Genomic DNA, 20,000 nt, shown 5'->3' on the forward strand with positions numbered 1-20,000 from the left:
AAAAAAAATCTCCACTATATCAACACACTGCTGCTGCTGCTGCTGCTGCTGCTGCTGCTCTCAAGAGACTGAAGGGGTGACAAATCAAAGCCACGCTGTTTTTTTTTTCTTTTTCTCATTTGTTTTTATTCTTCAACTGTGCACGAGCGGTGACCTTTCACCAGGAAACATCACTTCTTATTCTTCCTGTTTCATGTTGTGGTGTCCTTCTTTTGTTATCGTTTGGAAGATGACAGACTATAGCCATACTGGAGGAGGAGGAGGAGACGCAGCAGGTGGACAGAGTGGAACAGGAGACATCAGCATGCTGCTGCTGCTGCTGCTGCTTGATACACATGCTGGAGGAAATTAGACATTTTTATTCCTTTAGCTCCCACCTCAGCAGAGACTTTATGAGGGGATCGCCGACAGGAAAGGCCAGAGGGAATCATGCATCGAAGAAGACTGGAAGGAATGTGTTTTTGTACCTGGGTGTGGTGGCGAGGATTATTTTTTTTTTTTTTGTCCACAGCTGGGCGGCTGAACTTTTGAGGAGGCGAGGAGCAGAGAGCGCCCGCCTCCCATCCGGCCTCGGCTGATTTTCCCGAGAGAGAAAAAGCCAAAAGAGAGAGACATGTTGACTCGACCCAACAGGACCGTCCTGGGCTGCTAAACATCTCCAGGGTTCTGTTCACTTGAATGCACCTTCATCGTGTTTTCATTGCCTTCTTTCTGTCTTTTCTTTTTTTTTTTTTTTTTTGTAAGACTGTTTTTCATCTGTGCCACAAATCACTCTCTTTGTTTCGTCTCACACAAATCTCAATTCCACTCTGCTAGCTTCTGAAATCACACATCTGACCAGCGTGGATGTAAAGGTAGAAACTAATGAAGTCCTTTCAAACAGTGAACACATTACAGGAGATCACTGCCACACATTTAGGGTCACGACCTCAGTTTCAGTTTTACTGTTGCTAGGTTACGGAAGTTGTCTTGTTGGGCTGTGACCGTAAAGTCTGTTTTAAATTCCTCTTCATGCTTAATATTCAATCTTATCTGAGGAAATGAAACAATTTAAAGAATCCTGTCTTTGCATAAGACTCGGAAAAAAACGGAAGTCCCACCCCTCTTTTGTTTCGATTGGTCGATGAGAGAGAAGTGACAGACGAGTGCGGCAGTGTTAAAAACTATTTTCAGCTGTGAGCGCAGCGACAAAAAAAAACCAGCTGACTCCAGGGACATTTTTTTTAGGCTTAAGACGCTGGTTGCTGAAAACGCTGAACTACACCATTGGTTAAATCCCTCCACCGCACAGCTGTTGACCAATCAAAGAGCGGCAACTGTAAGTAAGTACACATCGCTGTTGAACCGTGTGACAGTAGGCAGCATCATTCTCAGTGTGTAAACAGCCTTTCTAAAACCAACAACACAAATCATTTAGGGCTGCATGGTGGTGCAGTGGTTAGCGCTGTTGCCTCACAGCGAGGAGGTTCCTGGTTTGAATCCCCGTCTGACAGGAGCCTCTCTGTGTGAAGTTTGCATGTTCTCCCCGTGCATGTGTGGGTTCTCTCCAGCTTCCTCCCACAGTCCAGAGACATGCTCCTTAGGTTAACTGGTGACTCTGAATTGGTGAGTGTGGCTGGTCGTCTGTCTCTATATGTCAGTCCTGTGATTGACAGGTGAACAGTCGAGGATGTAACCCCGCCTCTCACCCAATGACAGCTGGGAAAAAAACGGGCATACTGTAGATAATGGATGGATAGTCCCGACTTCACCCGGAAAATATTCCCCCCTTTGCGTTCAGACCTTGAAAACTATCCTGCAGGTTTTTTTTATTTCTCTCGTGTGTGAAAACAGCAGATATCCGGCTGTAGAGCTAAAAGTGTTAATTGAGATTTCGGTGAGAAACTGAAGCCAACGTCACCTTCTTTTTGTCACGAGGATGTCGAAATGTGAATGAAACGACAACATCTGTGTGTACATAAAATCCACATTAATGTAACATCTGGCATTAATCAACGTCATAAGCTATGTTTTTATTTTTATTTTCATATTTGAATGTCGAGTTTTCTGATGAAATGCCTTTTTTTTTTTTCTTTTTTTTTTATTCACCAAATGGCCAAAGTGTAAAATAGTGATATACATTGTTGTAGATATGATAAATACGAGAGCAAATAATGAAAATAGGAGACGTGATCGGACATTCTAGCAGCTGTCGATTACGTTGATGCTGAATCTTAACTGAGCAATTATCTATGCATTCTTTTGATCGCTGAAACAGAAAGTCGTAAATCTCCTTTGCATGCCCGTGGACGGTGGAAAGAGCGACTGTATGTACTGAACAGAAATATTTTTTATTTTATTTATTCTATTTTATAAAGGGTATATACTGATTTTATTAGTTTGGGCAGGTAAAGTCTCCGGACTTTGGTGTCATTGTCTCGGCGTCTGGTTAACTCACAACACGCTCCGCTTTGCAGAAACAACCGGCAGAAAGAGGAAAATATATCTTCACCCCTGTACAGTGCACTCAGAGCTGGGGGTCCACTGCTGGGGGAGGGGGGGAGGAGAGGGAGGAGGAGGAGGAGGAGGAGGGAGGAGGAGGACAGAGGAGGGAGGAGGAGGGAGGAGAGAGGAGGAGGAAGAGGAGGAGAGAGAGGAGGGAGGGGAGAGGGAGGAGGAGGAAGGAGGAGGAAGGAGGACAGAGGAGGGAGGGGAGAGGGAGGAGGAGGAGGGAGGAGAGAGGAGGAGGGGAGAGGGAGGAGGAGGAGGGGGGAGAGAGGAGGAGGAGAGGGAGGAGGAGAGGAGTGAGGGAGGAGGAGAGGAGGAGGAGGAGAGGGAGGAGGAGAGGAGTGAGGGAGGAGGAGAGGGAGGAGGAGAGGAGTGAGGGAGGAGGAGAGGAGGAGGAGGAGAGGGAGGAGGAGAGAGAGAGGAGGAAGGAGGGAGGGAGGGAGGAGGAGGGAGAGGGAGGAGGAGGAGAGAGAGGAGGAGAGAGAGAGAGGAGTAGGAGGAGGAAGGAGGGGAGAGATGAGGGAGGAGGAGGAGAGAGAGGAGGAGAGAGAGGAGGAGGAGGAGAGAGAGGAGGAGAGAGAGAGAGGAGAGGAGTGAGGGAGGAGGAGGAGACAGTAGTGGACTCCCAGCGTCTCTGTCAAACTCACACATTTCCCACAGGTGGATGTGTTGGCTTCCGTTCGCTGCTCACTGATTTGTACACTTTATCAATGTAACCAGTTGTGAGAATAAACAGCATTATAATATAGAGCCACTGTTCTGGTGTTTGCATTAAGATTTTTTGATGTTATCGGCTGAATTATCCAGTTTTTCTCTAATGGTATGTTGTGTGTTTGTCACTTGAACATCAGCCCTTCAATCTGTTCACGACTCTGATTGCGTCGTTAGTTTGAGATCTGAAGGTCTGGAAAGAAAGACTGACAGAATGTAAAACTGAATTATATACATTTCTTTACTTTCCGATCCTTTCTGTCATCTTGTGATATCATATCTGAGGTTTATCGTATTCACAGGGTTTAAATCATGGGAAAAAAATCTCAAATTTCAAATGCCATCTTTGACTACGGTCAACTCTTGAGTTCGTTTCCATCGGGGGTTGGGGTGAGGTAGCAGAGAGAACTCCCATGATTCCCCGTCAGCCTCGACGTCCTCTTTTTGTTATTGTTTTGATTGAGAGAATTTTACAAACCTGTGCGTTTAAAGCTGCAGTGAGGAGCTTTCATCTGGTCATAGAACATAATCAATACTGATGCCTCTAGATTAGCTACAAAAGATAACAAGAATTTTTCTAATTTAGAATCACTTTTTTGGAGTCCTCTGCTTTATGACGGCTCTCTGTAGTGTCGGATCATTTCAATAGTTTAATTGGGTTAAGGTAGGGTAACACACTTGTCTATAATCCAGGCATGGGGGGCGCCGGATGGACTAGCGGTTATGTCGCACCCCCCATGTACGGCGGCTGTAGTCCTCGTTGCAGCAGCCGTTCATTGAAATCCGACCTCTGACCTTTGCTGCATGTCGCCCCCCCCCCTCGCTCCAATATTTCCTGTCTCCTATCTTCACTTGTCCTATTCAATAAAGGCAAAAAACACAAAACAATTTATAATCCAGGCAGGGAGACGCAGGAGGAGGATGTAGACACTTGGGGCAGCTGAGAGTGGGAGGACCGGGACGGACGCCGAGAGGGAGAACCAACACTCCTGCCACTCAAAGAACCGGAGGACGGGACGGAGATGGGCGGCAGGACAAAATCTGACAGCTTTGAGACGTCCTGCGCGGTGACCTCTTCTTTCAGTTTCACCTTTCCCCTGAGTTTGAGACGGCTCTCCGGTTCAGCTGCGTCCTTCTGTGTCGTCTCCGCCCTCTGCACCTGCCTCGAGGCCGCAGGTGGAGCGGGCCGGGCAGGGGGGGAGGTGAAGACTGTCTGCTTGGATTCCACGGCTGGAGCGTCGATCAGCTTGTGTGCGATGGCGGTGATGGGAGACAGGTGTTTGGGGGGTTTAGCCGAGGATATCAATGTCAGCGTGAGACGAGGGAATCTCCTCGCTTTCGTTTTTGCGAGACGCCTCTTCGCTTTCTTCTTCGTCGGTTTCTTCTTGGAGACGGTCGTCGTCGCCCTGTTGGTTTGTTTCGGTCGCTGTTTGCCCTTTCGCTTTTGCCCCTTCTTCTTCTTCCCTCCGTTAACCTCCTCCTCGTTGTTTTCACCTTTCTGCTCCTCTTGTTCTGAAGGTGTGAATCCGTCTTTTCCGCTCACACTCTCCCCTCCCGTCTCGCGCTCTTGTTGGCCCGAGGGGGATGAAGGTTCGCTGCCTGCTGAAGCTCCTCGATTCTTCTTGCTCTTCCCTTTTTTACCCGTTTTCGATTGTTCGGGAAGGATTCCACCCAGGAGGCCCTTCGCCGCCGCCCTTGCCAGCACGTCCTGGACTGTTTCTACCTTTGTAGGATCGGCCTTGGAAAAAAAAAAAAAAGAAAAGATTTGATGTGAAGATACGACTCATTAAAAACTACAGGCCTCCAGAGTAACATACAAATAAGGAGATTCTATACAGCATCAACAACAACTACAAGAAAAATGCTGCAGAAATGAGCCACAAGCCATAAAGAGAGCCTGCAGGGGAAGATGGAGAGCAGGGGTCTCGGGGGGGCTTGGTGGCTTTTACATCCTTACAGATCAGAGTGTGGGAGATAATTGGAAAGATAGCACTAGTCCCTGTCATAAGGCACTTATCTTTTCCACTCCTTCTCCCTTTGTGGGTAAACAACAGCCTCGCTAGCAACTCAGAAAGCTGTTCAACACTGCTGGTGAGCTACATGCTAACATGCTAACAATGTTTACATGATAAGCTTTCCATGCTCAGCATCTTATTTTATCACATGGACATGCATCAGTTTTCTTTATAGCACTACATACTTCCAAATATATATTCTACTTATTACTGGCAATGACAGAAATATAGTTTTTATCCGTTTTTAAAGGTCACATATTCTCCTCCTCTTCAGTTTAAATAAGTCTCAGAGCTCCTCAAAACATGTGTGTGAAGTGTCTTGTTCTAAATCCACTCTGATCCTGTATTTGATCATGTCTATAAACCCCTCTATTTCAGCCCTGCTCAGAACAGGTTGTTTCTGTGTCTGTACCTTTAAATATGTAAATGAACTGCGTTTGACCACGCCCCCTCTCTGTAAGGGCTTGGGGTGTACTCGGTGCTTTCTCGCTCCATGTCCTATTGTTCACGGTGAGAAGGCAGACTCAGAGGGGCAGAACAAACACCTAGCTGTGGGAGTGTCACCCACCTGGGGGAGGGGTTACTGCCCTTTGTGATGTCATGAAGGGAAAATCTCCAAACGGCCTGTTTGAGCACACATTTTCTGAAAAGTGGAGCAGGCAGAAGACGGAGAGGATGGACTTTTCTCATCATTGGGGGGTTTGAAGACAGACTAGAGACACATATAAGTAGTCACGCGTATTTTGCAGAGTTTGTGACCCTTTAAAGCAACAATATGTAACTTTTCCAACTTAAAATAACAGTTTCAAAGTTCAGTTGATACAAGACTGAATATGTTGCCGGCAGGTCATTTGGCACCTACACGCATATTTTGCTCCCTGTGAACATAGAGTATGTGCAAAGGGATCGAATATGTCTTCTTCTGCAGTGACATCTTAATGGAGTGAAAATCCCTTTAACTCCCCTGTAAGCTTTTGTCTCCCCCATCCTCCCCCCTCTGAGTCATCAAACTGTGTTTTATCTCCTCTCCAATAAAAGTGAAATAATGTTCTGTGCACAGCTTAAAAAAAACTGCATATGCATTTTTAATTCACTCTGAAATGCTTCTTCATTATGTGCTCTGAGTCACCTATAAGCTCTCACACTTTAATTACTTTGACAAACTGAGAGTCTGTAATCAAACGGAGAAGATTACAGTTCTCAGATTAGAGGCGTGAATGATGGCTGTATGTGTCAAGATGTGTTTAAAGGTCCAATGTGTAAGATATCCACTGAATGAAATCCTAAAACCTTCCAGTGTTCCTGCAGCCAGCCTCAAGTGGACACTTGATGAACTGCAGCATTTTGCACTTTCTCAGCTGAGGTTCCAATTGCAATACTAAAAAATGGAGTTCAAACTACGGATGTGCCACCTAAACCATGAAACAATCCTCACCCTTACAAGTCCTTAACAGAGTTACTAGTAAGTTAAACAAATTATTAAAACTCAGACCTGCAATGATGTCCCGATTTGGAGGTTTGAAAAAAATGCTCACCCCACTTTTGAGTCGGGTGTAAATATCACAATCTACAATTCCACAATTCTACAATTCCTTTAGCAGACGCTTTTATCCAAAGCGAGAGTAAGAACAACACAAGTAAGGATCTAGAAAAAAAAAGGAACAATGTCAGTAAGAGCAAACGATCAGCTTTGAGTCTGATTGGACACACAGGTGCTGACAGGAAGTGACCAGAGGCAAAGCACAACATTGAGGGCAGTTCTTGAGAGCTCTAATCAGTATAGAAACCATCTTATAAGTCGTCGTTATCAAACAAAAACCATCGTCATTACCATCATCATCATCAATAATATGGAGACCATCATCATTAAGTTAGTAGGTATTCATGAAAGAGCTGGGTCTTTAGCTTTTTCTTAAAGGTGCAGAGGGACTCTGCAGATCACATGGAGTTTGGAGTTCATTCCACCACCGGGGGGCGACAGAGGATTCAATCTAAACAATGCATCCAAAGTTATTTTGTGATGAAATAATTGACAAATTCAAAATCCCAGAGTGAAATAAGAATGCAGCCTTTCAGGTTTGTTTTCTATTTTACAGACAAGACATTTGAGAAACAAAGCTTGCATCATAAAGTAGACGGTTTTTCTGTGTCACCCTTTTAAAAGGGTTTTCTTGTTGCCTCACCCTCTCTCTCTCTCTCTCTCTCTCTCTCGCTTCATGCTGCCTTGTGTCCTCGTCAGATCCCTTTCAATCGACCTCCAGCGCTGTTTGACAAGTTAAGAGTCGTCCATGCGGGCAGCAGTGAAACCACACCAAATGTGTCAGTGTAGCTAAATCTTCGGCTCTGTTGTGACTTGAATCGTTGCAGTAGTGAATGATGATGTAATCAGACACGTTGATCATTAGATTCTAATTAATGTATGTGTGTTATTGTGAGTGTATATTGATAAAAACACAAACACACAGGCACAGTTCCCTCCCTGCACCATTTTTTTTTTCTTTCGGGCTGCAGGGGATCAAACGAGCAGCCTCTCATTTCTGTCTGTTGTATTTTTCTTCTTTTTTATGAGCGGAGCAAGAGAGGAAAGGGAGGAGGGGGGGAGGGGAGGGGGGAGAAAAGAGGTGATGCAACAAGACTGAAGGGATGGAGGAAAGATACAGAAAAGAATCATTCATCTTTGCTGTAAAAAGCTGAAATATTTCACGAGCTCCGGCATATTTCATCCTAAATGTGAGTTCTGGAATAGAGCTGCAGTGTTTCACAGTGATAGTCATTGTGTGTGTGTGTGTGTGTGTGTGTGTGTGTGTGTGTGTGTGTGTGTGTGTCTGCTTGTGTGTGTGATGCAGACAAGCTGAGCTGACTGACCTCCCTGCAGACAGACAGTTAAAAAGTGCAGCATCAGCACAAGCGGAAGGTCTCGCTGCAAAGCAATCACACACACACAAACACACACACACACACACACACACACACACACACACACACACACACCAAACAATCTCTGTTACTCCTCATTCCCTAAACAAAACCCTGGCCCCTCTAACCGCCCCCCCCCCTCACTCCCCCCCCTCACTCTGCACGTCTAAACACCTCTTCATCGTCTTCCTCTCACCTGTCGGGAGAGCCGAGCGATGAAGCAGCCGTTTGTAAACGGAGACGATTCCAGCCTGAAGAACTTGGAGTCCGCCGCGTCTCCCGATTGGGAGTCGTCGGGGAAAATGGGACCGTTTACCCTGAGAGAGAGAGAGAAGAGAAACAGAGCAGGTGGAGAAGGATTTGGAAAGGTACACAAATTCATCATTGTCACATTAATTCAAAGGAATCGCTGTAAACAAATGAAAGTGTTGCACTGAAGAGTTGACATTTTTCAGGGGAGGCGCCATAAATTACCTTGACAACCAATTTAAAAAAAAAAAACAGTTTTGCGGTCTAGACCTGCTCTCTTTGCAAAGTGTCGTTGGATTACATTTGTTGTGAATTGGCACTTTACAGAAAAAGACTGATTGATGTATTCATTTAAAGCAGTATTTGGACATAAAGTAGTTCATGGTTGGGGCGCCGGTCTTCACAGGTGGGGTCCGACCTAAGGCGCTGCCAGTCAACAGGTAAAGCAGGCAACTGCTTGGGGCCCCCCCAGGCCAGTAAGCGCCCCCCCTAAGACCAACAAACTTAAAACTGCAGCATTAGCTCAAAATGTGCAAATTTTGCAATGACAGTAGGAGACCTCCCTAATGAGGCCCCATTTCACAGCACTCACTCTCACCACCTCCTTCATTAAAATTAAACCACTGAAGGAAAATGAAAAGAGGAACTATCTATCTGGGAGTCAAAAAAGAAAGATGAAGAGCGTTGAATTCCTGGCAGACATAACGCTGGTTGGAGGGCCCCCCAATTAATTGTCGCCCCAGGGCCCCAAAAGACTCGAGAATCGCCTGGGGCTCCTTTGCAGCATGTCCCCCCCACACTCTCTCCCTTTCAATGACTCCGACTCCATCCAATGTCCTGTCTCTTTATTAAAGGCAGAAAACTTTTTTTTTTTTTAATATAAACATTGTTAATAGTTGCCGAATGTAAAAGTTGAAATGCCCAGTTGTCTACTTTATGTGTAAGTGGTTTTGAGGAGTTGGTCCAGCAGATTGTTCAGCACAGAACCTGAGGACAAACATGTTTATTGGCCCTTCACAGCCAGCTGTCTCTGCTGGTAGCTCGATATACAACATCTGCTGTGAGCGCCCTCCACAAACGACAAGTTAGAAAATGTAGGTTTAGTATTCTCGGTGGACCGAACCCCGGATTACATTCTGTTAAAATATGGAAATGACGTGCTGCTGACCTTCATTCACATTAAAAAATTCCCAATGAAAGCCCTGTGAGGGTTTAAATCTGCACCCATTGCCATTTCAATCAGAGTGACTTTTCTCCTGCAAACTGATGGAAACACATAATGATTTAAACTTGAGGCAAAAAAAACCCGAAAATCTGAGAGATCTGTTCCTCTCTGGAGGAGATGAGATTTACTTTTTTTAAGGTTTGAAAGATGTGAGGTTTTAAAGATGAACTTCAACATGAGTTTGAAAAGCAGAATCACCCTGACCTATAATAAGGCTTTCACACTTGCAGAAAAACTCCTGATAAGTCCAGTAGGAGCTGTATGTGTGTACGCAAACACCCACATTTTTAGCCCGGACTTCACCCGGAGTTTCTCCTGCCAGACACCCAGGATTTTTTCTGTAGCTACTTCCGCATTGTTTTTTTTACGTCACGACTTACCATACACTGTTGCACCTTTTACAATCACATTTTTAGAAAGGTGATGTGTTGTATCCGTGACTGCTTCAATCGTGAAGTCATGTGTGATAAACCCCTGGTTACAATTCTGCATCACTACAGCAGGTTGTATTTGTATGCACTGTTTCTATATTTCTGTTTCCTCGTCATATTGTGCAGGTGAGTGTTTGTTTCTCATTGGCTCTTTTTTCCATTCTAAAATATGTTGCACAGACATTAGGTGAGCATTAACTTGTATTTGCACCTTCGAGCTCAATTGCCTCTTCCTCAGGTGTTGCAATAACCTGCCTTTTACGTGGCAGACTGTGTGCTGAGAGCAACACTGTGAAGGAGGCTGTTTGTGTTGCTACACTTGGGTTGTAACGAGACCTGTTTTAAGAGTGCCTCCATTCTTTCACCCTTTTTTTTAAATGTTTGTTTTCTTCACAAAAGATCACTTTCCTCACACTTCGCATGAACCTCACAGCTCCCCAGACTTTCTTTTTTTGTGCAATAGCTGAAACCACTGGAGATCGGCGACTGCACTTGTTAAAGTTGCTTTTCCAACCAATTTAAATGATCATAAAGGAAATATCACAACAAATTTAAATCTGTAAAACTACACCTAAAAGAAGGAGCATGCTTATTTTATTCCACATGTGGTATCTCAACATGGAGTTCCCCTCATGTGGGCCTTTTGTAACTCAGAGTCAAGCGCTCTTCATGCTTTGTTTGTGAATCCGGGTTGTTACAATGAGTTTACAACTTAAAAACGCAAGGACAGAAGGAGTCAGCGGCACTCTCTCTGTATAACTATGCTGCAGCTTTTGAGACCGCTAATCTGTGCAAATGAATCAAAACACACAAAGGGTTAAATGCGCCTATAACTGCGCTGCAGAAGAAACAGCTTCTCTGTGCACCGCTGCTTGTAGCGCATATCTAAAGTATCCATTATGCAGTCATTTGGGGAAATGTGTCCCCTTACTAAAGCGTCTAATTCACAAACACCAGCGTTAACAGCCACACGCAGTTAAACCCTCTGTTGAGAGTTGGCGGTAACTGCGCCGCAGATGACAAACTTTTCCTGTTCTTCTGAATGTCTGTAAATAACGTCTTGAATGTAACTTTTGACTCTTATTAATATAACCAGGAGTTAAATCTGTCGGCTGTCAGCAGCCCGACACTTCATCAACATCTGTGGAGACCGTCTGGAGCCCTTTTCCAAGTTGTCCTCTGTTAAACGTCAAAACTCATCCTTCATTTTCAAATCTGGCATCAAAATAAACCCTGAAAATGAAGTATGACTTTCCACTCCCCTCCTAGCTTATCGACTTCATGTGGAGAAAACAGCTCCGTCATCGTGACAGCACAGCTCCACACAGTGCAGACATGTTTCCTCCAAAAAACAAGAGCAGACAGTACGGATCAGGACAGCTTTATGGGCATGTTTGTGCCTGAATATCATCAATGCTATATGCAGTGGCGATTCTAGAGTCTGTTTGGGCCCCGGGCAAAAACAGCTTTCATCACCATCATGTCTGCCAGCAAACGATTTACTCCTCTTCCTCTGCCTGTTTCTTTTTCTCTCTCCTATAGATGGCTAATTCCTCTTCATTTTTCTTTGTTGACTTCCATTGACAAACTTTGGTGTTCTCTGCAACGAGAGTGAGTGCTGTCAGATTCACCTCTGGTTATATGTGGATTACACTTTGAGAGGGAGCAAGCTTAATTTTTAAGCCAAAATCCACACTTAGTGAACCAGGCTCTCTTTGTAGAGACTTACCTAAAGTGTATTTCCTTCCTCCTTTAATTTTAAAAATGAGAAAATAACAGATTTTATGTGTTTTTGTTTTTTGTTGAAATATTTATTTGGGGGCTTTTTTGTCATCTTTTGATAGGACAGTGGACAGTGAAGGAAATTGGGAGAGAGAGGAAAGAGGAAAGGAGCCACAGGTCGGACTTGAACCCGGGCCGCCCGCTTGGAGGACTATAGCCTCCATACATGGGGTGCTAGGCTATATGCGGCCCTTTATTTGATTGAATCTTTTTATACAGTATACACAAGGAAAGCATCTTTGTTGCAGTTTAGAATATTAACTTTATCTGCTTCATGTTCAGTCCTTAGAGCACAGACAGGTGCTACAGGAGACGTGTGCTTTAAGGTGAAACAGCTGCTGATCGTCTCATTACACATTGGTAGGCCGATAAAAGAGCTGACGTGACTAAATATAAGAACGCTTTGATTTCTTCAAGAGGACGGACTGAGATCAGAAAATCACTCTGACGGAAACATCCTCTGAAAGTTTCTCCTCCTCGTTCACCCCGAGTGTTGGAGGAACCGCCGATCGCCCGCCCGCCATCGGCCTCACACAGATTTACACTCACAGTAAACACAGACACCTGTGTCGTCAGTATATGCACAGATACGACGTCCTCTTGTCATATTAACAGTACGCAGACTTTATTTACCGCCTCACTCTCTGTCTCTTAAAGTCCCTCCAGCAGCCTGTAACACGCAGATAAAGCTCCGCGCTCGCTTTAATTGGGCTTCTGCAGTTATAAAACACATTCAGATGAACAGCTGTTTGAGCTGAGCTATTTGTTTACGAGGCTATGAAATGAGCTCTGACACTCTATGCTAATCTTTAATAGTCCATTTAGTCTCATATTGTCATTTGGTCTTCATTGTGAGGACTGCACTTAAAGATTTTACATCAGGTGTTTGAACGATGCGTAGTGGATGAGTCCAGCATCGTGAGACTGTCTGGCAACTATTTCTGTTTTTTAAAATACAGATTCAACTCGGGCTGTCAAATGATTCCCTTATTTTAACACAGCAGTTAATCGCTGAATTTCAAAAGATAAATCACAACTAATGGCATGTTGGAAACGTCATTATTTTGCAGTTCTCAACATTTTTTGTTCTGTTTTTGTTTCAGATTTTGTCTTAACCCATATCTGCTTATCTGCTTTTCTTCTAGTTTGAATAAAAACCTGCTTTTATTTTGAAGGAAAATTAGAGATTTCCGGTAGATCAAAAATTAAAACATTTACTACCACAGAAAATGTAACTCGCTACAGATCTAAAAGTTGATAAAAAATAGCTAAGGGAACGGTTAACAAGGTGGATTTTTAATTTTTTTTTCTTGAGCTGTCCAGGAGGTGAAGGAGACAAACTAGCACACGATTTAATGTGATTAAAAATAGTGAATATTCACTTCTGACCTTAATCACATCGCAGTTAACGCTGACAGCTCTAGTTTCAACATTTGATTGCTTCTAACCATTTAGGGTGGAGGCTATCAGGATTGTTGGGATGTTGGTCCTTTGGCCTCATTCAGCTTTTCACAAACACCTTCAGGAGCAGTGTCTTTCACAAGGCCAGGTGACATAAGCAATAGTGTTTCATTCAAGTTGCTGCTCTGCCAGCTGTTACCTATTAACCTCTGATGACGAAGCTGTCCCAAGAGCTTCAGCTGCAGGGGGGGCGGAGCCAGGCGTTTTCTGACCGGGGTGGCCAGGAGAGTGTGAGGATTACTTAGGCCGTTTTCACATTAGGCATGATTGTTTCGCACAGTGCCTGAGCACGATTGCTCCCCCCTCCCCTCTTTTCCCCGCTGGTCTGCGCTCACATTAGTAGTATTACTTTGTGCCTGAGTGCACTAAGTACACATTCTGATACAGCAGGAGGAAGTGTGCACGTAGTCGGTTTGCAAGTCCATCCTGGTAACTGCGGAATTAATTTGTTATTCCTGAGACGCCAACAACGACCCTCTTTCTACACAAACATCCACCGTGCAGCTCAGAGGACAAAACAGGCCCGTGCTGCGCTGATACGACCGTTTTGAAGCAAAAGGAGTCGTTTAGAATTAAGTCATATATAGACAAACATTTTCCTCCTGTCCTGTCCAAATAATGGCAGAAATGGTCCCCCCAGAAATCCCTAGAAGAGAACTCGTAGATGGATAAACTTGGGTCCAATAATCTTGCATAATCCCTGTGGCTGTGAAAAGCTAAATCACTAAATTCCTGCTTCTTATACATTTTAAAGGAGACATATTATGAAAAATCCACTTCTACAGTGTTTTTGAACATTTCTTTGGGTAACCTGAGAGTCTACTGACCCACAAAATGTGAAATAAATCCATCCAGTCCTTTGTTTGTGGTCTGCATAAGTCTTACAACACAGAGAAAAATGCTCAGTTTCAAATGTGCTCTCCTTGTGACATCACAGTGGGATTCTGGTAAAAAAAAAATCCCCTCCCCTCCCCTGGTATCTCCACCCATGGACTCCACCCCCAGACTAGAACAAAACTTTTACACAGGTCTGACATTTTTATTCTCTCTACAGAGGAGTGATGTCTACCAGGAAAACTCAGGGGGGGGGTCATTACATTTAAAGAGACACACACACCAAAACGGAGCGTTCTGAGAGAGCTGGTTTATACAGGGTCACAAACCTCCTCTGGTGCTTGATTCATGTTATATTTTGACCAAAGCACAGCACAGATGTTTCATTTAGACCACAGGGGGACTGTTTGAAAAGTTTGAGAAGGTGGAGAATGTGTCCTCTTTAAAGCATGTGAGCTTCACTATAAGAAGGCAGTCATCTGTTTCTGTTTCTCTCTGTTGGGTCCAAGAAAAAACCTGTGATTAAACACCTTCTGTTTCCTGTTATTCTTTAAATGCACCAGGAATAACTAGCATGTGTGTGTTTACCTGAAAGGCAGCAGTTTGGAGGGAGTGTGTGTTTTCTCTAACACTCTTTTCACCAGCTGTTCGTTTTCCTCGGGATACACTGAGCGTGTGCAGTAGACCACCGTCTGAACCTTTGGGACTGACGGACAGAGAAAACATTGAACAGAGACAATCGTCCTTTTTTTAAATTGATGGCATGTTATCAACGGTATGCTTGGAAAAAACACAACACTATGAATTTGAAGCTTGATCCAAAGGCAACTGGACTTGATAGAAGAGAGGTTTCTCCTCCCCTCCTTCTTCAGTTCTGAACTCCCTTGGAACATGACAAAGTGCACATCCCGGCCAGGGAAGACCGTTGGTTTGAAAGGGGTGTTAAAGAAGTTATTTGTTAAGGTGGAAAAACCATCTCTTAACCGAGGTGGTGGTCTGAGACACCATCTATCACCAACCTACAATACTGTTCTGAATTCTCTCTAAAACAACTGGAGCCCCACTCCCACATGTGACCCCAACGTCCCACAAATGACTCTATTGTGAGTCATCCTCAATGACTAGCATCATTAGCATGTTAATGAGCCACAGAGGCTTAAATTTCTAGCACCATCCACCAGATATATTAGATCTGAAGAAGCCTTTTGGAGGAGAGGTGAAATGTCTTCAAGATCTTCAACCAAGTCCAGTTTCTTGGTTTGGATCAAGGTTTGAATTTTCCATGACCTGGATGACTGAGAATCTACACAGACAACACTACACATAATAACTTACACATAATAAGAATTTGTTTCTTGATGTGGGTAAAAAAAAAAAAAAAAAAAAAAAATTAAAGGTCAGATATCCTCCTCCTCTTCAACCAGTTTAAGTCTCAGAGCTCCTCAAAACATGTGTGTGAAGTTTCTTGTTCTAAATCCACTCTGATCCTGTATTTGATCATGTCTATAAACCCCTCTATTTCAGCCCTGCTCAGAACAGACTGTTTCTGTGTCTGTACCTTTAAATATGTAAATGAGCTGTGTCTGACCACGCCCCCTCTTTCGAAGAGATTGGGGTGTACTCAGGCTTTCTTTTGAGTCAGCACCTCTCCAAGAGTGGTGTGAGTTTCTCCTCCTTCCAAATTGTTCAGCATCCATGTATCTGTGTGTGTGTCGTCTCGATTTGTACTTACAGGAGAGAGCATGTGCGAGAAGTCGTGCCTGCTGCGTGGCCATTGTTTGTTTCTTCTTCTGCGATACTGAACCGTACGACAAGTCATGCAGCAGATCCCAGTCTGCCAACAGAACGACACAGATCTTTTAAGTGAAAACATAAAAGGGACAGAAGCTCTTTATATAACCATCAATAACATTTTAATATTTTATTTTTTAGAAGTTAAGATTTTGATCTCATTATCAGTTTCCCTATTGTTACTGTCTCTTTCCCTACAATCCCTTTATCTATATTTTGTGTCAATTTTTTCCTTTGTTTTTCAAAATGGGCATTTTTAATATGGGACTTAATGGAGCTTCCTTGGCTTTGGGGCCAGCCTCAAGTGGCCACTCGAGGAACTGCAGTTTTTTTGCACTCCTGCATCTGCTTCATTTTTCAACCTTGAGGTTGCCGCTTGAATGTACCTCCGTGTTCGCTGTGCATTGTGGGTACAGGGTCATTGAGGGCGGAGGATGAGCACTGAGGTAGCACCATGATGACCTTTAAACGCTGAACACTGGCGTCCCACTCGTCCAGACCAGAGAACGCCTCTGACAGGACTCGAATATCTGCATTGGACATAAATTAGCAACGTTGAAGTGAAGCGTTTCTACAGAAGGAATGAATCTATGAATATAAACGTTTGAACGTATTCTCACTTTTGATGTCCATTAGTGCGAGCAGCTCTTTTATCTCTTCCATGTGTGAAGCTGTGTGATCAGCGGCACACACCAACACTCGGCCAGAGCGCTCAGCAGCCACAACGGCTACGTGAGCCACAGTGACGGCGGAGAAAGACCCCACCACCAGGACGTCACCTTTTTCAAACAGCAGGGGGCGTAGTGCGCTCACCGCCACGCACACACTTCTGTCCTGCACAGAGACACAAACACAGGTGCAGACCATAGACTGTGTAAGATATGGACGTAGTCTCAGTGATGTCACCCATTGGTTTCTGAACAATGGCGGTCGCCATATTGGAAATCCTATCTCAACATTTGATCAATCTAGTAAGGGGCAAAGAGGTGGAGCTGAGGCAGGTCTGTAGCCCTCTGACAAACACTACAATGTGTCCACCTGTCAGCCAGATCAGCGTCTAATTATGCAAATTTATGAATAACTCTGTGCCTTATTAAAATCTAAACTGATGAGTTATAGAAATGTCAGCCTCTGTCGGGTGAGAATCAATAAAGAAACTAGCAAATGATGCTAAATTTGTTTTTTGAACCAGGCTGTAAACACGTTTATTTCTGCAGTATAAGTAAGCATTTGAATATAGGACCTAAGGGATTCCCTGGATTTTGCAGCCAGCCTCAAGTGGACACTGGAGGTACTGCAGTTTTTTTGCACTTTGCTGAATTTTTTAACACAGGACGTTGCCGCTTCGTTTAAACACATGAAACTACATTTAAGGTAAAATTATATAGTCTACAAGTTGCTTCCCTCAGTAAGGCAACAACTAGTGTTAGCATTCGACCACTTCATAGCTAACAGTTTTCGCGTGTTAGCCTAAATAAAAAGTAGGAGGGCTTGAAGCTAACAGTGATGTTAGAAAAGAAAACAATAAAGGAACCTTTTCCTGCTTTGATACTGTGACAGGACAAGAAAGCAAAGGCATGAACTCCTACCTAAGAGTAATGTCAGCATGCTAACAGTTATTTTGTACAGAGCTTATTTGTTAGCAGTTGGACTTAAATCAGTTATCAGATTTTTACCGTCTTCGTCTTTTCGGTTGGTTATCGACAGTTTAGGAAATCATGAAAATTGGTAGAATTTCCTCTGTTCATATGAAGATGTAAATCTGGAGTATACGGAAACCCCAAGCATTCATGCACCAATTAGATTTTCCTAATTTTCCTGTGAAAACATGTAATTTGTGTTCTTTTCTTTCGTCATGATTTCTTAGGGTGACATCGCTGGTTTACCGCTAAAAGTGGATTCATTTATCTCTTTATCTCCAGATAACAGGATCATCCGCTGCCTGGTGATCTAAAAAACTAAACAACTGTGGTCACTGTGATATTCCAGACGTCACCACTGCCTACACTAATGAGCTAAAGTATTGTAAAGTATGTACATAAAGTATGTTTGTTTTTATGCTTTTTGCAACTCTGGAGAAACAAGATAGATAAGTCCAGATCTCCAGAAAACAGCTGGAAGTCACTCGTTACCATGGTAACATCGAAGCATGTCCGCTTAAGGCTTCCGCAGTAGTACAATATGTAAAAGGCATGAAAGTTTCCCAGTAAGTTTCCCGTTCTGACCTGGACGACATGAGAACGATAAACCACTGACGATTCTCAACTAGCTGATTTTTAACTCAAGAAAATTTTAACTTAGAATTTGTAAATAAATGAGCAAATATCAGTTAAGTTAGATTACAATATTCTCATGCAGTCTTGTAATAGTTTGTATGTTTTCAGTTGATGAGTCTAACTTGTAATTTGCTTAGTCACGCTTCACGTCACACACATATCGATACATGCCTGGATGTTGAGTGCATGTGTAACGGTGCTGTGCTGGAGCAGAGCGAGAAGCCGTCGAGAGAGGACGAGCGTGTCCGCACAGAGCGGGTCTCTGCTGAACGTCGACTCCTCGAGATCGGTCAGGTTCTTCGCTTCTCGTAATCCTGCGCCTTTCAGGGCTTCACACACTTCGACGACGCTGCAGGCAGAAGCAGAGGTTAAGCTCGGGTTTCATTTTAAAGGTTTTATTTCAGGCAGGAACGTCGACTGACTCCTGCACAGGTTGTGTCGTGAAGTAAAGAGTGACGCATCCTGTTCACTACAGACAACAGGATCACTTCTCCCCCTCAAGCTGTAAAACTTGCTGAAGCCTCCCCGTCTCAGATACGACCGAGTGAACTTCACTCACCATTAACCCCGTACTGCATCCCTCCCCTCACCTGTCGATGTACACTCACAGCTTCTCTGCTAAAGTTGAACACTCTTCATCATACTGATAATATATTCCCCCTGATGTATGACACAAAAATATAATTTGTCTCTGGATTGAACAGGTTCCGAAACGAGTATTAAATTGGCCGAAAGCCTCTCTTGTTTCTCGTTTTAACTCTTTAAGTACACAGAAGTAAGACAGAAAATTAGGATGCTTTCACACATGCACAAAACTCCTGACATTTTCAAAATGAGCTGCACGTGTGAATGCAAGCGGCTGAAATGTTCACACTGACTTTTTTTTCCTGCCAGCCTTCTTGTGACCTCCAAGGCGAGGTAGAAAGTCAGGAAAATTTACTGCAGGTGTAAGCGGGAGGAGCCACTGAAGGTCTAATTTTCCACGTCGTTACTGTGATTAGGAGGAAAATGCCTTTTTCTTAAATAATGAAAAACTTTAATTCACTTGTAGTTTGATTTTTATCCCCCCGCTACCTTTCCGGTGTTATGGCCTAAGTGAGAGACAATGTCCTGAAGTTTTCAGCAGGTAAGAAAAGGCTGTGAGTGTGAGGGTACCTGGTCTTCAGAGTATTGACCCATGCGTATAGGGGCAAACGTTTGGCTCTGTTCTGTTTGGTCCTGACGGGATCAGATAGAAAACAGGAGACGCTCTGCAGACTCTGTTTCACTCTGCAGCGAGCCAGCGAGGCCGCTAGCTTCGTCTTCCACCTGAAACAAGACACACACACACATAGAAACACACACATAGAAACACACACACACATAGAAACACACACACACATAGAAACACACACACATATAGAAACACACACATAGAAACACACACATAGAAACACACACACATAGAAACACACACACATAGAAACACACACATAGAAACACACACACACACACATAGAAACACACACATAGAAACACACACATAGAAAAACACACACATAGAAACACACACATAGAAACACACACACATAGAAACACACACACATAGAAACACACACATAGAAACACACACACATAGAAACACACACACATAGAAACACACACACACACATAGAAACACACACATAGAAACACACACATAGAAACACACACACACATAGACACACACACACAGACACACACACATAGAAACACACACACATAGAAACACACACACACACACATAGAAACACACACACATATGGAAACACACACATAGAAACACATATAGAAATACACACAC

The 20,000-nt window shown here is 43.8% G+C and overlaps 2 protein-coding genes across 4 annotated transcripts in view; one reads left to right on the forward strand and one right to left on the reverse strand.

Moving 5' to 3' along the window:
- Positions 1–956, forward strand: part of apbb2b (amyloid beta (A4) precursor protein-binding, family B, member 2b) — a 63,554-nt gene extending 62,598 nt beyond the window's left edge. For all 3 annotated transcript variants that reach the window (XM_061061919.1, XM_061061927.1, XM_061061934.1), the window contains one exon: positions 1–956. This exon is cut by the window's left edge and continues 884 nt beyond it. The gene's annotated coding sequence lies outside the window, so the exon portion shown is untranslated.
- A 2,723-nt stretch (positions 957–3,679) lies between these two features.
- LOC132992556 (putative methyltransferase NSUN7) overlaps positions 3,680–20,000 on the reverse strand; it is a 22,538-nt gene continuing 6,217 nt past the window's right edge. Inside the window, exons 5-12 of the mRNA XM_061061945.1 lie at positions 19,334–19,486; positions 18,350–18,527; positions 16,523–16,736; positions 16,289–16,432; positions 15,844–15,945; positions 14,700–14,817; positions 8,326–8,446; positions 3,680–4,936 (exon numbers count right to left, since the gene is read on the reverse strand). Coding sequence (XP_060917928.1) covers positions 4,088–4,936; positions 8,326–8,446; positions 14,700–14,817; positions 15,844–15,945; positions 16,289–16,432; positions 16,523–16,736; positions 18,350–18,527; positions 19,334–19,486 — 1,879 coding nt within the window. The 3' untranslated portion in view covers positions 3,680–4,087. The remainder of the gene's footprint in view (positions 4,937–8,325; positions 8,447–14,699; positions 14,818–15,843; positions 15,946–16,288; positions 16,433–16,522; positions 16,737–18,349; positions 18,528–19,333; positions 19,487–20,000) is intronic.

Source organism: Labrus mixtus, chromosome 2, assembly GCF_963584025.1.
Source record: "Labrus mixtus chromosome 2, fLabMix1.1, whole genome shotgun sequence".
NCBI lineage: Eukaryota > Metazoa > Chordata > Actinopteri > Labriformes > Labridae > Labrus > Labrus mixtus.